General features: G+C 51.8%; 1 protein-coding gene across 3 annotated transcripts in view; it reads right to left on the reverse strand.

Annotated features, from left to right (window-relative positions):
* PARVB (parvin beta) overlaps nucleotides 1-15,286 on the reverse strand; it is a 149,695-nt gene that overhangs the window by 36,940 nt on the left and 97,469 nt on the right. For all 3 annotated transcript variants that reach the window (XM_035265308.3, XM_035265294.3, XM_054238745.2), the window contains exons 5-6: nucleotides 6,362-6,502; nucleotides 4,945-5,060 (exon numbers count right to left, since the gene is read on the reverse strand). In XM_035265308.3, coding sequence (XP_035121199.1) covers nucleotides 4,945-5,060; nucleotides 6,362-6,502 — 257 coding nt within the window. The remainder of the gene's footprint in view (nucleotides 1-4,944; nucleotides 5,061-6,361; nucleotides 6,503-15,286) is intronic.

Here is a 15,286-nt window from a genome sequence, read left to right on the forward strand (position 1 = left end):
TCAGGCAGTGGAGAGATGAGGAAGGATACACCCACAGGGCAGATGAAGCTGCGGGGCCGGAGACCCTCTTGGAAGAGAGCCATGGAGAAGGAAGGGTGGTGCTGAACATGCATGCCAGGCCTTGGTCGGGCACAGCAGGGGACCCTGGGCAGGGTGCCTTTCAGTGGCCACAACCTGTCCCCATTCTCCTCCCCACCCTCTGGTCTCCCCATGGCCCTGGGAGCTGGCATTTGGGTAGGTCTCAGGAGAAACACCCCAGGTCAGGAGTCCCCAAAGGGATCCTCTATGCTTTGCAGCCAGGAGAGATGAGGCTCGCAATTGGAGGGAACATAAGTAACAGAATACACCCCCTGCTGCCATGTGTGTGCACAGGACTGAAGAGGGTCCCCCAAAGTTCATATACACCATGCACTTCAGCACGTGACCTCATTTGGAAATAAGAGTCTTTTCAGATACCAGCTCAGATGAGGCTGCAATGAATTATGGTGAGCCCCAGCTTAATCCAGTATGACTCACATTCTTATTAGAAGGAGAAATAGACACAGAAACAGAGACAGGAGGCCACATGATGACAGACACAGAGACTAGAGAGATGCTGCCACAAGCCAAGAACACCAAGGACCGATGGGTACCACAGAAGCTGGAGGAGGCACGAAGACCCCTGTCCTAGAGGAGGCGGCATGAGAAAGGACACACTACTCTGATGACATCTTTATTTCAGACTTCTGGCCTCCAAAATTGCAAGAGAACAAATGCCTGCTGTTTTAAGCCACCTGGTTTGTGGCACTTTGTTACCACTGCCCTAGGAAACTGACACAGTACAGGTCACACTTCTCCCAGAGCATGACAGGTATAAAAAAGCAATAATGGTGGCAAGTGGGGGCATGGCAGTGGTGACAGTGGGGGTGGCAGCCCACCTCTCACGGGAGCTCCAGGTAGAGCTGGGTGGCTGATCCAACCACCGCTGAACCCCTCAAGGGACCGGGAACTCATTTCCCACTGGGTCAGCCCACTGTGGACATCACCAAGACCTGAGCTTCCATCCCTTTCCGGAGCTTGGCCTCAGGCAAACATTCAGAGATGGTGCTGGTTATGGAACAAGTCTGTGGGCAACACTTAACCTGATTCTCAGGAGGGTCTGCCAAGGAAGGTCCAGAGAAATCGTATTCACTTAGTCACGGACCAGACATGCATGAGGCACCCACCCACCAGGTACTGGGCCCAGGTCTAGGGACTGGAGACATGAAGCTGGATGTTTTAACGGTTTGTAGTAAAATTTGATTTTATGGGGGAAGCACTGGAGCTCAGCAGAGCCAAGTGTTGGAAATAGATGCTTGGTGGCGCTAGCCATCTTGCCACGACAGTACAATGAGCAAAGGAAAACAGACACATTTATTCCTTACACATCTGGGGTTGTCCTCACAGCTGTGTCTGATCTCTGTCGGCTGGAGCCAGGCCTCACAATCTAAACTAAAACCCGAGAGTGCCCTTGCTGCAGTCCCGAAAGTAAAAACTGCATTGCCTTTTTTCCCAGGTGCTCGGTCCTGGGAAGGTGAGGCTTTATTTATAAGTTCCTGACATGGTGCTGCCTTTTTTTTCAGAGCTGCCCTGCCCAGCAAGGAGTTAGCCAAGTCACAGTCTGCCAGCAGAGGTGTTGCTGAGCTGCTGCGGACTCTGTTCAGCTGTTGTGTGAACTTCCTTGCAGTTTTGTCTATAGGGGTATAGTTAGAACTGCCTGGGTAATTGCAGTTGGCCTCCGTAATGGTGGACTGCCTCTCTAATGGCAGACTGCCTCAGTAATGGCAGATTGCCTCGGTAATGGCAGACTGCCTCGGTAGTGGCCGACTGCCTTGGTAGTGGCAGACTGCCTTGGTAGTGGCCGACTGCCTTGGTAGTGGCAGACTGCCTCAGTAGTGGTGGACTGCCTTGGTAATGGTGGATGCCCATCCCCCAGTAGCGCTGGACCAACCTGGGTCCAGCTGCACTTGCTGCAAAATTCTCAGTCCAGAGTGCTTCAGATTGCTGGGCTTTGTGGGGGTGGGACCCACCGAGCCAGATCACCTGGCTCCCTGTTTCAGCCCCCATTTTTTCAGTTGAAGGGGTGGCTCTGTTTCCTGGCATTCCAGAAGCCAGTTGAAAGGGCTGCCCAGATTTGCGTGAGTTTTTGTGTGGAGACCCACTGCGCCGGCTGAAATAGCCACGTTGGAAACTCATGGCATTTTTCCACCTGGGAATCTCCTGGTCTGTGGGCAGCAATAACTTGTTTGGAAATGCAGTGTTCACTCACCCTCTGCATTGTTCTCCCTGGGAACTGCACTCCAGAGCTGTTCCTATTCAGCCATCCTGGATCTGCCCCCTTTATTTATTCATTTTAAGACAAGTTATTGCTCTGTCACCCAGGCTAGAGTGCAGTGGTGCGATCACGGCTCACTATAGCCTCTACATCCTCAGACTCAAGCAATCCTCCCACCTCAGCCGCCAAGTAGCTGGAACCACTGGTGCATGACCATACGTCTAACTAATTTTCTTTGTATGTTTTTGTAAGGACAGGCTTTGCCATGTTGCTCAGACTGGTCTTGAACTCCTGGACTCTAGCAATCCACCCACCTCGGCCTCCCAACATGCTGGGATTATAGGTGTGAGCCACCATGCCTAGCCTAAGCATGCATTTTAAAACCAGAAATCATCTATTGCTTCATCTTATTTTCCATAATTATTTTCCCTTTGCCTTAATTTTTACTAAACTGTCTTTCTCATGTGTATTTTGAAATGTCTCAGGGCTAACTTTTCTTTGCAGCCCTGAGCATCTATTTCCAACAGCCATTTCTAACAGCAGATGATCAGCCCAAAGCCACATGGCCAGGCAGCAGATAAGGCCCTTCCCTTCCTTCCTTCCCCCTAGGAAATGCCACACCCCTTGCATTGCCCTGTCTTGAGTTCAATAAGGGGTCCCCTGAGGAAGCTCAGAGGGGGCTGCAGGAAAGACAGAAGGCAGGTCCAAGGTCTGGGGAGTAATGGCACCCAGTTAACAGGACCCCTGGGTCCCTGCTTTATTCCACTCTGATGGTCCAAACACTTCTCTAACCCCAGTTATGGCAGGAAGCACCACAAGTGCTCGCCTGGTTCAAACTTGCTGCAAACCCCAAAGATTATCTTGGCCCCAAGTGCAAGGCTGAAAGGAAATACTGGGGTTTTGGAGGCTGCACAGGGCCCCTGGGGCCCCAGGCTGACGTAGGTGGGGTTGGGAACCACATCCCCATGTACCCTAGGGAAGCCTTTCCAGGACGGCTGCCTGTGAACCCGTGGCCAAGACAAGGGGAATAGGAATGGACCCCGAGGTCCTGAGTCACCACCACCGACCACAAACATCCGCCTTAGGAAGGAAAATCACGGCAACATGAGGCGGCCCTCGCCTGATGCCAGAGGTGGGCATTCCCGTCAGGTCAAGACCGAGCTACCAGGGTGACAGAGGGGTCAGAATGGGATCGGAAAACACGGCCGCAGCCAGGTCCTTCCGGACCACAGAGACCACAGGACTGAGAAGTTTAATAGCCAGAGGAAAGTGGAGCCAGATGTCTCAAGTCAAATAAACACAGAGGCATCCAAGTTTCCAGCGTGACCTCGACTCTGGCAGCAGTGGATGTCCCGCAGACCCCAGGCGTGTGTTTCCTGCAGACCCCAGGCGTGTGTTTCTCCTTTACTGCCTTGGCAGCCTATGCTGAGTGCTTGGAGGACAGCAGATGCTCAGTGCACATTTACTGAGGGAAACTGCACACACGTACCCTATACAGCAACTGTCCACTTAAATGTAAGGGAAACAAGGCCAGGCACGGCAGCTCCTGCCTATCATCACGGCACTTTTGGAGGATCGCTTGAGCCCAGGAGTTTGAGACCAGCCTGGGCAACATAGCGAGACTCTATCTCCACAAAATTTAAAATTAGCTGGGTGTGGTGGCCTGTGCCTGTAGTCCTAGCTACTTGGGAGGCTGAGGTGGGAGGATCGCTTGAGCCCAAGAGGTTGAGGCTGCAGTCACCTGTGACTGTACCATGGTACTCCAGCCTGGGTGACAGAGTGAAACCCTGTCTCAAAAAATAAAATAAAATAAAAAACAGCCGGGCGCGGTAGCTCACACCTGTAACCCCAGTACTTTGGGAGGCTGAGGCGGGTGAATCACGAGTTTAGGAGTTCAAAACCAGCCTGACCAACATGGTGAAACCCCATCTCTACTGAAAATGCAAAAATTAGCTGGGCGTGGTGGTGGGCACCTGTAATCTCAGCTACTCAGGAGGCTGAGGCAGGAGAATCCGTTGAACCTGGGAGGCGGAGGTTGCAGCAAGCCGAAATTGTGCCATTGCACTCCAACCTGGGCTACAGAGCAAGACTCTGTCTCAAAAATAAGTAAGTAAATAAAAAAATATATACACATAAAAGAAACAGCAAGAGAAAGGTGACTCTACCTCACCCTCTGTTAGAGGGACCTGGGTCCTGGTTCCATTTCTCCAAATGAATCAAGAGAAATGAACCCAAAAAAGAGATGATGGGGCATGATGAACAATCCCCGGCAAATGCAAAGCGGCTTTAATTTGGGTGTCTGTTTCATCCCGCGGGGCCAACCTCCTCCAATGAGTAATAAGCACATTCAAGGGGATTGAATTCCAACCAGTTGCCTTTGGAGAGAAATGAATGTTCTTTTCAAAAATGTGGAAAATTAAACCTCAACACCCTCATGCCTCTGCCTCTCATCAAATCAATGCCATTGTTCCCATTCTAATCATTTATCTCAGAGCCAGGGTGAGACGCACATGTTGTCAAAAGGGAAAAACAGAAGGTAGCCTCTTGTGGGGAGGGGGGAAACGATGGGGAGGGCAGGGAAACAGCAGGAGGACGAAGACCTTGCCTCTCTGGCGGTGTTCCAGGCAGGCTGACCGCTCGGTTATACTCACCCGCACAACCACCACCTGCACAGTCACATGCTCAGGAAGGCGGATGGGGGCCCTGAAGTGCATGGCCAGAGAGACTAGCAGGTGCAGGATGGCCACCAGGTTCTTCCCGTGAATTGCTGTGGGAGGGAGGAGGAAGAGAGAAGGAAGGGAGATGCTTTAGATCGGGTTAGACAGGAACCTGAGCCCACACACAGAAGGCAACAGAGACACGCAGCATCTAAATGAGACCCCAGCGAGGCAAAGACGGATCGAAGTGTGGACGAATGGAGACAGCTGACGTACGACCTGGGTGAATCCATTTCTACTTTCAATGCCTCCTTTCCTCTTGGCCTAAGGTGACCTGTGCAACCACTTTTAGAAGCACAATTTTGCTCTTAAAAGCAACAAATTGGGCAGGGATGAGGAGAAGGAAGGAACAGCATGGTAAAATTAGCACAAAAGGGAAAAGATCACGGGAAGCAGGTCACGGCCGTTTACCCCTTCACAAGGATGCATGTTATTCTCTCTGGTGCTGAAAAAAGGCTCTCTATGCAATAAACCATCCCAACTAGGGTAGCCTGCCAAGGGCAAATGTGGCTCTGGGGACGTTAGACATGAGCCGTGCCATGCCTGAGTCCCTCCTCTCTCTTCCTCAGCACGCAGACTCAGCTTTGGTCATCACCACCACTTCTCCTGTACAGGGCTTTAGAGCTTACAAGGCACCCGATTCCCCACCCACAGGCCCAGCAATCCACGAGCAGCCTGGGTCTGCCCAAAGTCCCAGGGCCAGGCTCCAGGGCCTCCTGCCCACTGCTGAGGGCTCAGCTCACCTAAGCACAGAGACCTCTGGCCCAGCACAGAGAGTCCTGAAGCCACACCCTGAGAGCCTTGCTTCAAGGGAAAGGAGGTGGGGAAGGAGTGGGCAGGACCAAGGAGAACTTTCCACCTTCTTCTGGCTGTCTTTCACCCAGGTTCATGTCTTCTCTGGGAGACACCGTGATGTCACCCCTCCTAATGCCAGCCCGCTCTGGGACACATTCCAGAGGGTCACAGGCAAACAGCCCACTGGGTGACATTGCCACCAGTATTTGGGATTGAGTCCCAACAAGAACCCCTCAAGGCTGCTTCTCTCTCTGGAAGTCCCTCTGATCCACCCAGCCAGAAACAATGCCTCTCTCCTCTGCAGCCTGGGGTGGATGGAGAATTGCGGCCTGACCAGGTCCCTTTCCAAGGAGCTCCCTAACCCTACTCCTGTTCTCTCCCCTGCAATGTTACCTCTCACAGAGCAGGGAGATGAACCCAATTTTAAGATGCAAGGCCAGATGGGATGATGATGAATGTGGATGATAAATGCGGATGACGAATGTCGAAAGGACAGGCTCCCTCCAGACGCTCCCACCCCCCCACCCCCACCCCCGCCCCATGGCATGGAACTCACAGTCCACACTCCACCGGAGCGCCCAGCCGCGAGGTCGCAGCAGGTCATGTACTGCTTCCAGCACCGTCTGCAGCTTCTGTTTCTGCCCTATTTCCGACTGTGTCACCTCAGTCACATTCAGTTTGCATCCTGCCAGTTTTTCTGCAATGAGAAGGACAAGCGGAAAGGGTCAGAAAATGCTGGAAGGGCCAGCATTTCACCTGAGGGCAGAAGTTCAAGACCAGCCTGACCAATATGGTAAAATCCCATCTCTACTAAAAATACAAAAATTAGCTGGGTGTGCTGGGGCACACCTGTAATCCCAGCTACTTGGGAGGCTGAGGCAGGAGAATCAGTTGAATCCACAAGGCGGAGGTTGCAGTGAGCCGAAATTGTGCCACTACACTCCAGCCTAGGCAATAGAGTGAGACCCTGTCAAGAAAGAAGAAAGGAAGGAAGGAAGGGAGAGAGGGAGGGAGGGAGGGGAGGGGGGAAGGAGGGAGGGGAGGGGGGAAAGAGGGAGGGGTGGGGGAAAGGAGGGAGGGGTGGGGGGAGGGAGGAAGAAAGGGAGGATGGGAGGGAGGATGGGAGGGAGGAGGGGAAGAAGGGAAGGATCTAGCTGGAGGAACTCAGAACCACCAGGACCCCGGCTGCAAGGAGGTCCCTGAAGCAGGGCCGGTTACCATGTGGCTATGGAGGCATCTTGAGATGTTGAGCCATGGAACTCTGAGCTTTCAGGTCACTCATCTTTCTTAGAGAATGACTCCAGATTGGAAAGGGAAGAAGAGTTAAGGATAAAACTGTGGGTGTTATACTCGAGAACATTCTATGCATACAAAATGGGAAAAACGAAATTCAAGATGAAGTTGAGAGGCAAGGAGATTACCTGGGAAGAACAAGAGTGGGGGTCAGCAGGTGAGAAGACTGTCCCAGTGGGTCCTGGAAGGGACAGGACTGATAAAGATTATAATAAAAACGGTCTGAGAAGCTGCCTCTGCCTCCCCACACACCTGAGGCTCCCATTCTTGTTTCTCTAACATTCTGATACCACAATAGGAAGTTAGATTAGATATTCACAGAACGGGCAACGACTTTATTACCAAGAATGAGCAGGAAGCAATCTGGAGGAGCGAGGACAAGAACTGTCACATTTCGTCAAGATGCAATTACTGAGACTGAGCTCCAGCCAGGCCCGCACCTCTTTCAATTTCCCTTTTGTTAGCAGTAGGTGCTGGCAGGGGTGCTGGCCACCAGAGCTCCACCCCACGCCTGCCGCAGGGCCACATGGCAGGAAGGACCGCCAGCTTCCCAGCTAGTCTTCGATTCTAAGACTCCTGTCTTTACTGATAGATCCCCTCTGCAAAACAACAAAAGTGATGTCACAGAGTATCATGAGATGGTTTTCTGGGAGGGTGACTGCAAGCTCTCAGCACGGAGCCTTCCATACACAGCTGCTGTCAGTGACGCCAGCACTGATGGACGATCATGACAGCAATCAAGTCCAGGCCAGTCGCAAATGGGGTTTCTGTTTTGCAAGTGATTCCCAGTGCAAAGTTCCGTTTAAGGCATTTTAGTGAGAGGCCCCCAAGTCTTCAGCATTATCTCCCCAACAGCCTCCCTTTTCTTAATTGGAAAACAAACAGCTTTGGTATCCCTTTCAGGACAATACAATTCTAGAGCAAGGTTTGCTGGGCTCAGAATATCCCTTCAATCATTCATCTGCTGGCTCACAGATAGGGACTGAGCACCCACGGTGTGACAGGCACTGTCCCAGGTGCTGGAAATGGCACAGATAACAGAGGTCCCTAATGGAGAGAGACACCCATAAATAACATCAGATTGAGTGGCAGCGACTGCAAGAGAGGAAACAAAGCAGCCCGACACAGCGCATCCTGCAGGGGAGTGGAAACGATCCCCGCTTATTCATCTGATTTCCCTCCATCTGGATCTAACAGCTCCTCGCTGAGTCATCCACAGCTGTCTGTCTGAATTCGCGCCCTGGAAGTAGAGAGCAAGTAGGTCCCACAGGTGTTCAACTACCAGACAGGGCAGAGCAGGGCAGCTTAGAGAAGGAAGGAGAGAGAGAGGATGGCACAGAGCTGGGTGGTCACAGAGCCTCAGATACCAGGGAGATAGGGAGCCTGACGCGCCCCCGTTGCAGCTGCCACCATGCAGCCCTGCAGACAGAACACGGCCACGTCACCCAGGGTGGAGGGAGAGGAGTCGGCAGAGGAGTGGAGGACAATGGATTGGTTTGCCTGGGCTGTTGCAACGAAGCATGCCATGGACCGTGTAGCTTCAACAACAGAGATGTATGTCACAGCTCTGGAGACCAGAAGTCCAAGACCAAGACACCAGCAGGGTGGACTCTTCTGAGGCCACTCTCCTGGCCTGTAGATGGCTGCCCTCTCCTTCCTGTGTCCTAACTTGGTTTCCTCTGTGCGTGTCTCTGTCCTGATCTCCTCTTTTTATAGGAACCTAGACATACTGGATTAGGGCCCACTCATATGGCCTCATTTTACCTTCATTACCTTTTTTTTTTTTTTCAGATGGAATTTCACTCTAGTCACCCAGGAGTGATGCCATCTGGGGTGCAATGGCACCATCTCAGCTCATTGCAACGTCCACTTCCCAGGTTCAAGCGATTCTCCTGTCTCAGCCTCCCCAGTAGCTGTGATTACAGGCGTCTGCCACCATGTCTGGGTAATTTTTGTATTTTTAGTACAGATGGGGTTTTGCCATGTTGGTCAGGCTGGTCTCAAACTCCTGAGCTCAAGTGATCCACCCACCTCGGCCTCCCGAAGTGCTGGATTACAGGCATGGGCCACTGCACCCAGCCTATTACCTCTTCAAACACAGTCACATTCTGAGGTTCAACCTGCAGGGCTGGCTGGTAGCAGGGCCAGGCTGCCCGTCTCTCCCAGTGGGTGAGGCTCTCATACCTTGCAATGTGCCTGTATTTTTTTTTTTTGAGACAGTGTTTCACTCTTGCCACCCAGACTGGAGTGTAGTGGCATGATCTCAGTTCATTGCAACTTCCCATGTTCACGTGATTCTCCTGCCTCAACCTCCCAAGTAGCTGGAATTACGGCGCCTGCCACCATGCCCGGCTAATTTTTTGTATTTTTAGTAGAGACAGGGTTTCACCATGTTGACCAGTCTGGTCTCGAACTCCTGACCTCAGGTGATCCACCTACCTCGGCCTCCCAAAGTGTTGGGATTACAGGCGTGAGCCACCATACCCGGCCTATGTGCCTGTATTTAAAGAGGCAGTTAAGGTAAAATGAGGTCCCATGGGTGAGCCCCACATGTAGAATTCAGATAGTAACAGAGCATCAACATGTCTTGCCTGGTTCAACATATGAATTTGGTGGTGGAAAGAGCCTGCAACAGAGATCAAAGAGACTGGCCATGCCCAGGTGCTACCATAGGCTGGGTCTTGGGTGACTCCTGCACAGCAGAGAATATGGCACATGGCCACCTGCATCCCCAGACATCACTATCACCACTGACAGGGGCTGTAGGAGCAGCTCAGAGCTCTGTCGTGGCCAGGACCCCTATCTTCCCTGCACAAAAAGAGACAGAGAAAGCTAGGAAGGATTCTCCCACATAGCAGGTGACCCTGGGTAATGGCCACATGTGGGTCTGGGTACACATGTGAGGAAGGACCTGACCTTCACAAGGAGAGGGCATACCCATGAGTGAGCAGCAGGATGATGACAGCCAGAGGAGATCCTCCAGTGTGAGCACCTCACTCTGGCCACATGCAGTCTATTTTGAGAGCTACACCCCCAGAAACCTGGTATGTGGCAGAGAATTCAGCAGCTGCTTCCAGAATCTGCTTTCAAGAAGAGGGACTCAGCTGGGTACAGTGGCTTAGGCCTGTGATCCCCGCACTTTGGGAGGCCCAGGTAGGAGGATCGTTTGAGCCCAGGAGTTCAAGACTAGCCTGGGCAACATGGCAAAACCCTAGTTCTACCAAAAAGAATGCAAAAATTGTCTGGGTGTGGTAGTATGCATCTGTGGTCCCGGCTACCCAGGGAGGCTGAGGTGGGAAGATCATCCAAGCCTAAGGGGTCAAGGCTGTAGTGAGCTGTGATCACACCACTGCACTCCAGCCTGGGCAACAGAGTGAGACCTATCTCAAGAGCAGAAAAAGAAAAAGGACTCCTCTGGAGTCCTGCTGCGATTTTCACATGGCCAAACCAGAGATCTGTTCCCTCTCTCTTCCTCTCCCGCCCTCCCACCTCCTAGAAACACCTCGTCTACACCTCCCAAATGCAACATCCCTCTGGCTCCGTCCCATCATGGTCTACACCTCCCAAATGCAACATCCCTCTCGTCCCATCACAGTCTACACCTCCCAAATGCAACATCCCTCTGGCTCCGTCCCATCACGACTGACCCCGTCAGCCTCCTTTGCCAGAACTTCCTCTTCCTGACCATGAACGGCTGACAGCCCAGGCGCAGTCCTCAGACCTCTTCTGTGCTACAGATGCACAGAAGTTAGCTTTGGCCTTGGTTTTCAGCCCAAATCTCCGATTTGGTTTGGGCTTCTGCCTTTGGAAAGCCGAAGAGCTGAATGCCTACGTCATTGTCATTCCTGGCATCCCAGGGCTCGAGGATCAGGTGATCACATCAGTCCGATCATGTCAATAGTAAATCACATCAATAGCATATTACATATTTTCAGTCGAACAGCATTCACAAAACCAGGCAAGACATTTTGATGCTCTGTTACTATCTGAATATTCTCATCCATTATTCTTTTTTTCAGTTAAAAAAAAAAGTGGTATTAATATGTCAAACCACTTGATACTCATGAGATTTTACAACTGTCTTCTCAAGTGCTTATGCAATTATTCAAACAAGATGGGACAGCAGCTACTCCCAAGAAAAAGGCTGCTTGAGCCAAAGGAAGCCTCATGTTCTACTTTATGGATAAGACGACTTGCATGGCAGGACTCACAGACAATCACAGCCACTCCGGAGCAAATGCTGCATTTGCCAGGGCTAACTGAAGAGGGAATCAAAAGGATGGACCTGGAGGGGGGAGGATGCCGGCTTTAAAGCTGTCCCTGCAATTCTGCTCCATAGAAGGCACTGGTGTCTCAGGCAACCATGGCTGAGGTGCAGATGCAAATTCAGAGCCTGCTCTGAGATTCCAAGGGTCAGTTCCACAGTCAGGCTGCCAGATATAGAGCTTGTGGACATATTGTTTCAAGTGATTGGGTGGGAGAAGCCACAGGTACAGACAAAAGAATCAGAAATAAAAAATGAAAGTCAGGCCAGGCATGGTGGCTCACACCTGTAATCCCAGCACTTTGGGAGGCTGAGACGGGCAGATCATGAAGTCAGGAGTTCCAGACCAGCCTGACCAATATGGCAAAACCCTGTCTCTACTAAAATTATAAAAATTAGCCAGGCCTAATGGTACGCACCTGTAATCCCAGCTACTCGGGAGGCTGAGGCAGGAGAATCACTTGAACCTGGGAGGTGGAGGTTTCGGCAAGCCGAGATTGTGTCACCACATTCCAGCCTGGGTGACAGAATGAGATTCCATCCCCTCCCCCCAAAAAAGTGAACACAACACTCAGGTTTGCTTCTGAAAATATTAGAACATATCTGCTTCCGGCAGGGAGCAAAGTACCAATCAGAGGGACTGTTTCAACAGAAGGCCATCACCAGCAACAGCCAAAACTTTACACCCAAGATCAAAGAGGAAGTGAGTCTCTACCATAACCTGCCACTCAGAGAGGGAGAAAAGCTGACAACCCAGGGCCGGCTTCACGTGAGGCACATCCCTTCACACAGCATCAGCCAAAGGTCCATGTGCTCCTCCAGCCTTCCCAGTTGAAAGCGTCACAGCATCTAGCATCACAAATATCTGGTGTGAAGACCTTGAGAGCAACTGGCACCCGACAGTGCTGGGCGGGTGTGACTACTGACACTGCAGTGCAAAACGTCAAAACTTTGACCACTAATGTTTTGTAATAAAACTGTGATAAGTATGACACCATCTTGATGAACGTTTCAGATTTATTTTTGTACCATGGGAGCTCATTCTAAGATGGGGATTCTCTTAGAATCCCCTTAGCCAAATATAGATACTAATTCTTGGCCATTTGGCATTTGGTCAAATATAATTCGGAACACCCTCTCCAGGTTATGAAGCCATGTGGTCCCATGACACTAAACATCAGCTCAGTGCTGCTGGCTTCACATGTACACTGCAGCCTAGGTTCCGGGCTTAGCCACCCAGCATCGCCTCCAGGAGGGCAGGCATCTCAGCCCCAGCGCGTACAACACAGACCTCCACCTTCCCCACCTCCCACCCTACTCCCAAGAGCTTCCCGTTCACCAGTTGCTCAAGCCACAAACCTGGCCATCAGCCTTGATTCCTCTGACAGCTTAACTGCACAGAATGTCCCCATGTCTGCCCTTCCACTCTGGGGGCTAAGCCACCTCATCAGATGCCTGGGCCATGGTAGTGGTGTCCTGACTGACCTCTCAGCTCCAACTCCTGACTCCCCTCCCCATGCACCCTGCACCCAGAAGCCCAAGTGCCCTTTTAAACTCTAACCCAGTCCATGTCACAGCCCTGTTCAAAACCTCCAATGGCTTCCTATCACCTGGAATAAAGGCTGTTGTCTAGCAGGGCTGAATGAGATCTGGCCCCAGCCTCATCTCTTGGCTCCCTCCCTCCCTCTCTGCCGTCTCAGCCCCGCCTCCACCTCCTTTCACTGCCCCTCCAACACAGCAGGCTCTTTCTCACTTTAGAGCCTTGGCCCAGAACGCCCTTCCCAAGCTCACTGTGCAGACGTGTGGTCAGATGTCGCCTCCCCAGAGGAGCTGCCCCGGATTGCCTGCCCCACCCCCACCCACCACTCTACCCCATAATCTTCTGTTACCGTCTTCCTAGCACTTGTGACTCCCTTAAAACATCTATGTCTCAGGTTGAACCACCTGCCCCATAATACTTCCCTTTCTTCGCTCTGCTAGACTGGGTGCTGGGGGAGCGGACGGGGCGGGGGGTAGGGGGCCCATCTCTCTTGTTTCCCACTGTGTCTCCAGAGCCAAGACCCACCCAACACATGTAAGCCAATGAACACTCATCCATCCTCCATCAGACACATGAATAAATGAATGAGTGAATGTGTGACCAAAACAAATACAGACATGTTTCCCTCCAAGTGTACTTTCTGAGGGCCAGCTGAATGAGGACACGCAATGTGGTCCAAGCATCACTGTGTCCTTCAGAGTGAGTTAAGGGACATGGCCTCCCTAGCACCTCATCCCCCCACCCACCACCTGTCACAAGCCCAGGAGGTTTCCCTCCAAGAACTGATCTGTAAGAGCCCTTTGTGCACAGTGTGTAAACTCTGTCCAGAGGCAGCTACCAATGCTGCACCCCTGGGTTTCCAGGCCCAAGTTTCTCTGGCAGGGGTTCCCCCAGTCTCTCTCTCTCCTGAACAGCACCCTACCCCCCACCCACTCACATCCTTTCAGCAGCCGCCCCCCCCACCGCCCAGTACACCTATCCCCTGAAGCAGTCAGTCCTCTGTCACAACAGTGCAGAAAAACATGATCCCACCCCAGTCACCAGCCCTGCCCTAAAGGAATGACCCTCCAGGATGGCCCATGGGGAGACCCTTCCACCAGGATGGGGCTTGTCTGTGCAGTCCATCAAAGCAGGGGAGGTTGAGCAGAAAAGAAACCCCAGACACAGGATCTGCTAACTCCACCAGTGCTGGGGATCATGCAGGTGGAATCTCCTCCTGATCTTTAAGAGGTGTACTCTCCCATGTACAAGGCGACACTGAGTTCTCAAGGCCACTGTCACAGGCACTTTGGGACCTGAAAACATATCAGAACTCTATGAGAACTGAAAGACTGTTCAGCAAACAGCTGGTCCCTTCCAGAGTCTGTGGATGGCACTGAGGACCAAAAATCCAAATACTTATCTATCTGTCCCATTTTCAACTCCCAAAAGAGGACCCCACAATATTTATAGGTAATGAAACTGCAGGGCTTTTTTCATGGACTTAATCAACAAATATTTATCATGTGCCAGTCACCCGGGGGACTTGGAGTGCGTGGGGATCCAGCAGGGAGCCAGACACTCCTCAGTTCTGCTCTTGGCTTTTATTTGTCTGTTTAGAAAACAACAACGGTAACAATAGCAACTACTCGTGCTTATTGATGACAGACCCATGCCAGGTACTGTGCCAAGTGCGCCATGCACGTGATTTCAGCAGGCAGCCTGGATGGTTCCCAGTGGACAGACACGGAAAGGAGCTACATGGATGGGCACAGTGGCTCACGCTGTAATCCCAGCACTTTGGGAGGCTGAGGTGTGTGGATTGCTGGAGCCCAGGAGTTCAAGACCAACCTGGGCAACATGGTGAAGCCTCGTATCTACCAAAAGCACAAAAAATTAGGCATGATGGTGAGCACCTGTACTCCCAGCTACTCAGGAAGCTAAGGTGGGAGAGTCACCTGAGCCCAGGAAGTGGATGCTGCAGTGAGCCGTGATTGTACCACTGCACTCCAGCCTGGGTGATGGGCTGAGACCCTGTCTCAAAAAGAAAAGGAGCTGCAGCAGCAACAGTCTCACTCCCTTCCTCTCTCTTCCTCTCAAAATCATGCACCTTGAAGGCACAGTTCTCTGCCCCTGAGCCCTCCCTGATCAGGATGTTACCCTCACCACTGCACCCAAACTGCTCTCATTTGGGCCACCAGTGACCAACCAGATGCCAAATCTCGTGGTCAATGCATTTGTGTGATGCAGAGAAGCAGCAATGTTGCAGGAGCAAGGGACCATTATTTAACAGAAATATTACATCATGTCTGTGCACTCAACAGTCCAGGGAACACAGAAAGTGGCTACAGAAAAGATCGACCAATGACAAAGGGCTGATATCCAGAATTTACAAAGAACTCAAA

This window comes from Callithrix jacchus, chromosome 1 (assembly GCF_049354715.1).
Source record: "Callithrix jacchus isolate 240 chromosome 1, calJac240_pri, whole genome shotgun sequence".
NCBI lineage: Eukaryota > Metazoa > Chordata > Mammalia > Primates > Cebidae > Callithrix > Callithrix jacchus.